This window comes from Calidris pugnax, unplaced genomic scaffold, assembly GCF_001431845.1.
Source record: "Calidris pugnax isolate Ruff unplaced genomic scaffold, ASM143184v1 scaffold61, whole genome shotgun sequence".
NCBI classification, from domain to species: domain Eukaryota; kingdom Metazoa; phylum Chordata; class Aves; order Charadriiformes; family Scolopacidae; genus Calidris; species Calidris pugnax.
This window is the reverse complement of record NW_015090945.1, coordinates 1091916-1102066: the sequence shown is the minus strand read 5'-3', so window position 1 is coordinate 1102066 and position 10151 is coordinate 1091916. Positions and strand designations below refer to the sequence as shown.

Below are 10151 nucleotides of genomic sequence, written 5' to 3'. Positions count from 1 at the left end.
CAACTCCCTGCCCTGGGCAGGGACACCTCCCACCAGACCAGGTTGCTCCAAGCCCCATCCAGCCTGGCCTTGAACCCCTCCAGGGATGGGGCAGCCACAGCTTCTCTGGGCAACCTGGGCCAGGCTCTCACCACCCTCACAGCAAAGAATTTCTTCCTGAGATCTCATCTCAATCTCCCCTCTTTCAGTTTAAAACCCTTCCCCCTGGTCCTATGTCTCCCCTCCCTGATCCAGAGTCCCTCCCCATCTCTCCTGGAGCCCCTTGAGGGACTGGAAGGGGCTCAAAGGTCTCCCCGGAGCCTTCTCTTCTCCAGGCTGAACCCCCCCAACTCTCTCAGCCTGTCCTCACAGCAGAGGGGCTCCAGCCCTTGGAGCATCTTTGTGGCCTCCTCTGGCTCTGCTCCAACAGGTCCCTGTCCTTCCTGTGCTGAGGACTCCAGAGCTGGACACAGAGCTCCAGGTGGGGTCTCCCCAGAGCGGAGCAGAGGGGCAGAATCCCCCCCTGGCCCTGCTGGCCACGCTGCTGGGGATGCAGCCCAGGATGGGGGTGGCTTTCTGGGCTGCCAGTGCACATTGCCAGCTCATGTTGAGCTTCTCATCCACCAACTCCCTCAAGTCCTTCTCCTCAGGGCTGCTCTCAATCCATTCTCCACCCACCCTGTATTTGTGCCTGGGGTTGCCAGATAACATACATCGTCCTACTTGCTTCTGGTGCCAGAAAGAGAAGCCCAGGACTTTTCCCTGGAGGACTGAGAATGCCTGTCTCCTGCCCTATTCCAGTGGGATCCCTGGGGTGCCAGCTGGCCTCTCAACTCCTCCCGTGGGGTTTATGCAAGAGGTCTTTCTCAGCAGCCAAAATTTTGCCAAGGAGCATACTCTCAGTGAATAGCATGAAGGATCCGTGCCCTGCCCCTGGTTTGTTTACGGTTTTAGGCTTAGCCAGGGAACAGGTACTGGGAATAAAGAAGCTCATTTTGGCAGATGGAGAGGGATAATTAGTACCTGGCATATTCCAGGTAAATGCTTTAGGTGCTGGAATGAAGGCTGGTTTAGGAAACCCTGGTGCTAGTAATTTATACACGGACTGAAATGCTCCACCTGTTGACTGGATGAGCAGTGATTTTTCAGAACTTGCTTCTTTGGTCGTTCTGTTGGTCATTTTCTTGTTTTTTTTTCCTGTTGACTGGATGAGCAGTGATTTTTCAGAACTTGCTTCTTTGGTAGTTCTGTTGGTCGTTTTCTTATTTTTTCTCTTTTCTAGTTTTGTAACTGGCAGGAAAAAAAATGCAGATTTTTCTCTTGTAGCCTCATTTGGTATTTTGTGTGTACTTTAGTGAAAAAAAGACCTATGGCAAAAGGTTGCTCTGGCAGTTTGTTGCAAAGACATCCTCTCTTGGAGAAGTTGGCTAATCTCATCCGCAGAATAATTGTGTGGATTTTTACTGTAGAATAGTCATTCTTCCTGCTGTATTTCAGGCAGGGTCACCCCGGAGCTCAGCAGCAGAGCCTGGAGTTGGGGTGTGCGCTGATGTTCTTCGCCTGTGAGCTGTGTGTCCCTGCGTGCAGAGAGAGGCAGGACTTTTGGGGACAGTTTTGTCACCCAGATGCAGGAACGGAAAAAGAGAGCAGCTTTGTTAATGGGTCGTTTAAAATGACCCTGCCGTCTGGTCTCCTTGGGCCAGGTTCTCATCGCATTTAGACTCCAATGTTGGAAAGCAAAGATGTGATCACATTTTAGCATGCACCAAGCTACATCAATGCATTTGGGGTTAAGGAAGAGCTTATGTGCTAACAGTTCAGCAAGCACTTAGATCCACTGACATCCATAAGGTTAAGGAGGTGGGTTTATGAAAGGGAGGATCTGCTTAACCAACTTGGTCTCTTTCTATGACCATGTGACCCGCTTTCTCAATGAGGGGAGGCTGCGGATGTTGCTGGACTTTGGTAAGGCCTTTGACACTGTTCCCCATGGCATTCTCCTGGAGAAACTGGCGAATCCTGGCATAGACAGGATAAAAAACTGGCTGGATGGCCGTGCCCAGCGAGTTGTGATCAATGGAGCTAGATCTGGTTGGCGGCCGGTCACCAGTGGTGTCCCTCAGGGCTCAGTTCTGGGGCCAGTCTTGTTCAATATCTTTATTGATGATCTGGACAAGGGGATCAAATGCACCCTCAGTAAGTTTGCAGATGACACCAAACTAGGTGGGAGTGTTGATCTGCTTGAGGGTCGGAAGGCTCTGCAGAGGGATCTGGACAGACTGGATCAATGGGCTAAGGACAATGGGATGAGGTTTAATAAGGCCAAGTGCCGGGCCCTGCATTTTGGTCACAACAACCCCAGGCAACACTACAGATTTGGGGAAGAGTGGCTGGAAAGCTGCCCGGAAGAAAAGGACCTGGGGGTGTTGGTGGACAGCAGGCTTAACATGAGCCAGCAGTGTGCCCAGGTGGCCAAGATCTCCCAAAGGACGAACGACAAGACCAGAGGAAATGGTCTGAAGTTGGGGCAGGGGAGATTCAGATTAGATATTAGAAAGAACTACTTTACTGAGAGAGTGGTCAGGCACTGGAACAGCCTGCCCAGGGAGGTGGTGGAGTCACCATCCCTGGAGGGATTTAAGAAACGTATAGACATGGCTCTTCAGGGCATGCTCTAGTGCCCAAGGTTATTGGTTTATGGCGAGGTGTTGAGTGTGGGGTTTAGTTGGTGGGTGCGGTGTTTTTGGTGGGCGTTTGGTGTGGTGTGTTTTTTGGGGTTTTTTCTTCTTTTGTTTTTTTTTTGTTTTTTTTTTTTGTGGTTGGACTCGATGATCTCAGAGGTCCCTTCCAACCACTAAGATTCTGTGATTCTGTAATATCAGTGCTGTCATTAAAAATGCAGAGTGCCCTCATTGTAACCATTTCTTCCTTGCAGTGACAGGCAATGGCACAAGTTAAGATGCAGACTACGACAAACCTGGCCGGCCCTGCCATGTCCCCGATGGTGCTACCCCTGCCTGTCCCGGCTCCGACCGCGCTGGGGCTGCCGCCCGCCATCAACGGAGCCCTTCCCGAGCCCGCTGCCGCCTGCAGCAGCCCCACTGCCGGCCTGGGGGATCCTGCACCTCCTGCCAACTCACCAGGTACGTCAGTCCCAGGTAGATTTTTCAAATGAATCACTTTGATGACTTGTTAATTACCCCTCCCCCAAAAAATTTAAAATTTAGGTCTTAAACGGGATTAAAATGAATTTAAGAAATCCGGTAGAAATATATTTTGGCTAAATAGACTGTTTAATAAGTTAAGTTTCTCTAACTGAGCTCAGGCTTCCAGTGAAGTGTTGACCAGTGATATAAAAGCTCAGAAAAAAACACCTCTATTTTGTCAAATTCTGAGTCTATCTTTTACAGGGAAGTTTTAGTGGCGCAGGAAGGTCTCCAAGTGTAGTTCTCTTCCCTAGAACAGAATGTCTTCAGGCTGCTTGGCAGTATTTGGTGTTCCCTTTGTAGCCTAATAAATGCTGGAGTTCCTATGCTGAACTGGGTGTAAAATACAGGAAAAAATGTTATCCTAAAAAAATAAGCAAGAAATGACAGCGTGTGTTAGGGCTAAATACAAATAGACTGAAAAAGATATATCAGAAAGTAATTAGAAAAAAATTAGTAAGGCAGTATGCATGAAGTAAGTAGTTATATATTTTGGCTAAATAGACTGTTTAATAAGTTAAGTTTCTCTAACTGAGCTCAGGCTTCCAGTGAAGTGTTGACCAGTGATATAAAAGCTCAGAAAAAAACACCTCTATTTTGTCAAATTCTGAGTCTATCTTTTACAGGGAAGTTTTAGTGGCGCAGGAAGGTCTCCAAGTGTAGTTCTCTTCCCTAGAACAGAATGTCTTCAGGCTGCTTGGCAGTATTTGGTGTTCCCTTTGTAGCCTAATAAATGCTGGAGTTCCTATGCTGAACTGGGTGTAAAATACAGGAAAAAATGTTATCCTAAAAAAATAAGCAAGAAATGACAGCGTGTGTTAGGGCTAAATACAAATAGACTGAAAAAGATATATCAGAAAGTAATTAGAAAAAAATTAGTAAGGCAGTATGCATGAAGTAAGTAGTTTAAGAAAAACAGAACAAAATCCTTAGAGGGGGGAGGAAAGGTGATTTTTGGGAACTAAAATGCTGGGAAGAAGCAGGGAGAAGCAAGTTGGGACCCCAGGGTTTCATCTGCTTTATTTATCTTGCAACCCTTACGCTGCCCACTTGTGCTTCAAAGTGTGGAGGAACTGTTCTCAAAGAGTAGTCAGTTCCTGGAAGCAGGATAATTCCACCAGGAAACTTTGGTGAGGTAGAAAACGTAGCGTATGTCTATGTCCTTCTCCACTGTCATCTTTTATAGAAACATTTTGGAAAGAAATAGTTGTATTTTAAAAAAAAAAAATTGCATGTAATCAAAATGGCTATTGTAAAATGCATATTCTTATATGATTAATGTTTAAATAGTATTTAAACACTGCATTTAGCATATGTGCAAAAGTTATTTTTTTAGCCAAAGTGTTTTCTTTTCTAAGCATGCTGCTGCTTTTTGCAAAGCTTTGCCAAGTTGTGAAGGATCCATTTCTCCACACAAACTTTACAGACTCTTTGTTTGCAGCTCCTCTCCAAGATAACATGGCAAACCCCAAAGAGAAAACTCCAATGTGTCTGGTAAATGAGTTAGCCCGTTTCAATAGAATTCAACCCCAGTATAAGCTCCTGAATGAAAGAGGGCCTGCTCATGCCAAGGTAAGGTCACAGCTCCAGGTGACGGGACGTACCTTAAATGCTGAACGGATAATGTCATGCTCTGGACGAGCCACTTTTCTAGTGGAAGGGCTTTCTCACTCTTCTTTATTTTGCTTTCTTTTCTCTTTTTTTACGCGCTTTCAGAAAGTCTGTCTGTGTTTCTGTTGAAGCCCTGTCGGTTGTTTTGTACCTCACTTTGACTTCCACCTTTGGGTTTGTGTTTGTTGGGCTCTATAAAGACCTCGTGAAGGTCTTTCCATGACATCACCACCTTTTTCCAATAATTTTGGAGCATTTGCTTTTTAAGCTCTTTCTCCCCAATTTCACCTCCGCGTTTGCTTCATGGTAGCGCAGATGATGACAGAACTGGTTTGTGTCATTTTTTAAAAGTGCTTATTGATACAATTCTGTGTCCATAAGGTTCATTGCATTGATACCCTATCTCCGGATCTCCCATTTTAGGGCACAAACTTTATTACTGTTCTTTCCTTTAAATTCTGTGCAACTTTAAGATTTACAATGATATTAAGACTCCTAATATGATTATAGCATTAAAGTTTCTAGTGATCTGACAGTTAATTCTGGTCAGTTCTCCTATCAGTTTGGATACCCAACTTCATTCCATAAGTACAAATTCAGAAGTTTTAAGATGATGGGGGAACACGGAGGGATATTCTCTTGAGACACAATTTTGAATAGTTAGGAGCAATCTGGGGGAGGAAAAAAATGCCTGAAAAACTCTCAGAGAGAAAAATTGCCATAATTAATAGCTATGTTATACTCAGTATTTCAAGAGTTGCAAAACCCCGTAAGACAGCGGGGTCACGCTGCAGATTAATTACAGTTTCAGCTAATTGGGGGCTGGCTCTCTGCTGTTTAAGATGATGGGGGAACACGGAGGGATATCCTCTTGAGACGCAATTTTGAATTTCCTCCCTAGTTAGGAGCAAGCTGGGGGAGGAAAAAAATGCCTGAAAAACTCTCAGAGAGAAAAATTGCCATAATTAATAGCTATGTTATACTCAGTATTTCAAGAGTTGCAAAACCCCGTAAGACAGCGGGGTCACGCTGCAGATTAATTACAGTTTCAGCTAATTGGGGGCTGGCTCTCTGCTGGTGCCCCTTATTTCCCAGTTGCACGTTCTGTTGTCAGCTGGCCCGGAGCAGATACAAATCCCTGACCTTCTGGTTTGGCTGGAGTTGGAGCACCTTTTATGCTGGTGGAGCTGATGTCAGCAGGTGCAGGGATGCTGAGGATCAGTGAGCTTTTAGGGTCCCTCACTGCAAATGGGAATTGAGGTGTTTTTCCCCTTCCTGGAGGCACCGCAGGATACACTGGGTGGGTTTAGGTTGTGGCGTGTTAAATCTGTTCTGCTTTCTGTCACTTGTCACTGTTGTGTTGTATATTTATTTTATTAGCTTTTTTCCCTATTATTATGAAATAAGTTCCAAAAGGTGTGGGTTTGGTCATTCCTATTCCTCAGAGGCAAGGGGACTTGAGTTACGTTACATTCATACAATACTTCAAATTTTAGCAGGATAAGAAATAGTTTGTGTATATTTGTTATTACTTTTAAAGGAACTAACATCTAATCTAGTGGGATGTGTCTCTGCCCAGGGCAGAGGGGTTGGAACTTGATGATCTTTAAGGTCCTTTCCAACTCTGACCATTGTAGGATTCTCTGAGTATCATTGAAATGGCTTGAGCCTGCATGAGCTACACTTTTGAAAGCCAGTTTTTCAATGGATTCCTTAATTTGTCAGTTTTTCAATGGATTCCTTAATTTCTGTTTTTCAATTTACATCTTATTTTTAATCACACCCATACTGGTCAAAAAAAGCTATGTGCTGTGTAGGCTCAGAAGAATATTAAGTCCCATTTTGACCCATGTAGAGAAAACCAAAGGAGGGTAGGGGGTGAAGGACAAGGCTGCTATTAATAAGATGATGCAGACTTGTACCCTTGACCTATGGAAAGCAGAGACATAGAAATGATTATGACTATATTAGCAGTTTGGTGTAATGTCTTGCTGGGAATATGAAGATATACCCAATAGAACATAGGAAACAGCTGAGCTTGTCCTAGGAAGCATGACCTGAAGGGTGCTGCTGTTTGCCAGCCAAGGAGCTTCTCCTGTTGCCTTCCTCCCACCCTCTGATCCTCTCCACCAGTGGTTTTTAGGCTTTTCAGAGACGTCCACTACAAGACACCTGTCTGTGCCGTGACCACAAATGCTAGGAAATCTTTATTTTTTTTCCTAATTGTCTCTGAAAGTACCCACCTCCTGCCCAGGAGGTGGTTGAGGCCCCATCCCTGGAGGTGTTCAAAAGAGGGGTTGATGTAGTGCTGGGAGGTATGGTTTAGTGATGATGCTCCTTGTTTGTTGTGTGGGTGTCTATTTTTGTCAGTTAGGGTGACGGTTGGACAAGATGATCTTTAAGGTCCCTTCCAACCTAGAAGATTCTGTGATTCTGTAAGTTTTGCCAATTGGGATGAAATGGGAAACTGCAAAGAGTGGGGCTGGGAGAAGAGTGACATTTGCTGACAGTGCACTCAGGCTTTTGAGGAGCCTGCCCTTCAGGTGAATCCTTCATCATCAGAAAAATCAGAGTCTTTGTTAGCTTAAATGATGTTTTTGAGTTCATTAGTCAGATTGGTCATCTCTTCTATGTCAGTGGCATCTCCAGAGATGAACCAGAGGCATAGGGAGTGGATAGTGAGTGGTACAGAGAAGAGGGGAAGGGGTGAGGGACATAGGTAGCAACTTCAAAAGGCTGGGAAGGAGGAGAGAAAGTTCTGCATGTGGAAAAAGTGAGGAGGAAAGAGCCTCCAGAGCTGCTTCAGCAGGGGAGTTGGACTAGATGATCTCTATGGTCCCTTCCAACTCTAGAAATTCAGTGAAATTCAGTGAAATTCAGTGAGTGACACTGAGCTTGTGAGTGCAGCAGAGGGGAAGGGGTGAGGGACATAGGTAGCATAGGTAGAGAAAGTTCTACATGAGGAAAAAGTGAGGAGAAAGAGTCTCCAGAGCTGAGTGACACTGAGCTTGTGAGTGCAGTGGAGAGAAGACAAGCCCAGAGCACAGTGGCCTTTGCATTTCCACCTCCAGCCATCGGGTAAATCAGGCTGGATGGAAGAAAGACAAACTTCCTCAGAAAATGGGTGGGAGATGCAGAACTGTCATCTCCGGTCTTGCAGAGCTCCAGTACTTCATGGGCTGCTCTGGATTTTGATTTTAGGCAGTTTTATTCCTTTAATTAAATTCCCACCTGCTCCTGTGTGTGGGTTTTTTTATGGGAGTTTAGTCTCAGATAGGCTAAGTGAGAGGGTTAAAGCTCCTGATACAGAGATTTACTGAGCAAGACCTTTATCATCTTGAACTCCCGTTTATTGCTCTAAGCACTAGGAGGAGAGTTAAAGGTAGATAAGTAGCCATTATTCATCATATTTTTATTGATAATAAAGATTATTCTCCTATAAAAACACTACACTGATACTTTCTTGCAAAATATAAGACATACATTCCGGATCCGGAGAACAAATTTCAGTTCTTTTAGTAATAAGGATGTGTGTTTATAGATAATTTATATAGATATAGATATTTATATAATTATAAGTGGTATAATAGCCAGTGTGGCTGTCAGGTGGGGGCAGGGTTTGAGAGAGTGTGAAATTCAGAGGTTGTGTTTCCCTCCCCCCTTGTGTGTGAGGAAACTGCCACAACCACTGTGGAAAAACCAACCCTGCCACAGGAACCTGTGACTGGCACGTGCTTCTGAAAACGACAGCAGGCCACAACTCAAGCCTGTAATTAAGACACAATTATGTATTTATAGCATTCAGTTCATATCCTCTATGTGCGTGTTTCGGGCTGAGTTGGGAGGCACGTACATACTCGTGTTCACATTCCTGTTGGCAAGTAGGTGCTAAATGAAAAAATATATATAAGGCAGATTTGAAGGGTGCCCACCATGCCCATCTCTAGGTACCTGGTCCTGGATGTAGTGAAGTAGGTGCTAAATGAAAAAATATATATAAAGGCAGATTGAAAGGGTGTCCACCATGCCCATCTCTAGGTACCTGCTCCTGGATGTAGCAAGTTTAAATCATTTTAAAAGTGATGGAGCAAATAACTATCAAAATGAAAATTTTGCTTTATATACTGCTCACACTAATATATGGATTTCTCCTCAAGTAAGTTAGTCTGTTCTCCCAGGGAGGTGTGTCTTAGTTCACTGCGTGTGCCTGGCTATTAAATCCTGCCCTGTGTGTATGGAGTTGAGATGGAAAAGGCATTGAGTTCTTACCCTTTCTCCTCTTGTCCTTAGATGCTTAAATTTAACCAGGACACGTAGGTACCACACAGAAGATAGACTCTATCTAGTATCTTAATGCGTTGAATTTTATCTTCACAACTTGCACAGTGTAGATACTGCTTGAAGTAATCCTTTATTGTACATTTTGAAATACATATGATTTTTATCAGTAGTCTGTTTCCGAACTCTGAATTTTTACAGTTCCTGTCTTCACTATAGAGTCCACATTAAAGAACTGCAATTTCCTTCAAAAAGATAATGCTGCTTTTCTTTTTTACTTTACATTTCTGAACGTATTTGAGTTGTGACTCTGCCCTAATGGTGGACATTATTTTCAGTAATGGGTTGTGTGAGAAATTTTTCACTGGGTAGAACTATTTGGGCTAAATTCTCTGCTGCCTTGAGGAGCGTGCAGTCATTTAAACCCATTCAGAATTATAGCAAAATTACTTTATTTTTTTTTTTAAGAAGGTGACTAGATGCATTCAAATGTGTGAAGGACGTGGTCTTAACTGACCTCTCTATTGTCCTCCAAGAGCAGGAGATCAGTTTGCAGTTATTCTTACTTGGTTTAAAGATTATTCTGTTCTTTGATAGTTGCTGTTAACATGACACGATTTTACTGTGTTGTTTGAAAGGCCAAATGTTGCCCAGGGTGATAATTGTGCCAGTGTTTACCTGTTCTTTGTCTTTGAAGATGTTCACAGTGCAGCTGACGCTGGGGGAGCAGACCTGGGAAGCTGAAGGGAGCAGTATTAAAAAAGCCCAACACGCTGCTGCTAGCAAAGCACTGACTGAAACCACCCTGCCCAAACCCACACCTCGACCCCCCAAAAATAACGTTAACAACAATCCAGGTATGACATTTTCCTCTCTCTGCTAAATCTGTGATCTGGTTGGAGTGTTGGGATGTTACGCCGATAATAAATAAATTTAACAAGGTGGATAACGAGATTAAGTTGGAGGATGAGGATCAATGTAGTGTTTTACAGCTATGGCAGTATAATGAAAACCTTCTGGGGAGTTTGCACAGAAGAATTTTTAATGTGCACACCTAAAATTGTTGAACTGTAAGTG

The 10151-nt window shown here is 43.9% G+C and overlaps 1 protein-coding gene across 1 annotated transcript; it reads left to right on the top strand.

The window, feature by feature from the left end:
• Positions 1 to 1484: 1484 nt before the first annotated feature.
• Positions 1485 to 9957, top strand: LOC106893718 (double-stranded RNA-binding protein Staufen homolog 2-like). Its single transcript, XM_014951902.1, has 4 exons — positions 1485 to 1572; positions 2915 to 3122; positions 4627 to 4757; positions 9772 to 9957. Exons 2-4 carry the CDS (start codon positions 2924 to 2926, stop codon positions 9955 to 9957), a joined length of 516 nt encoding a protein of 171 aa, XP_014807388.1. The 5' UTR covers positions 1485 to 1572; positions 2915 to 2923.
• The last annotated feature ends 194 nt before the right edge of the window (positions 9958 to 10151 follow it).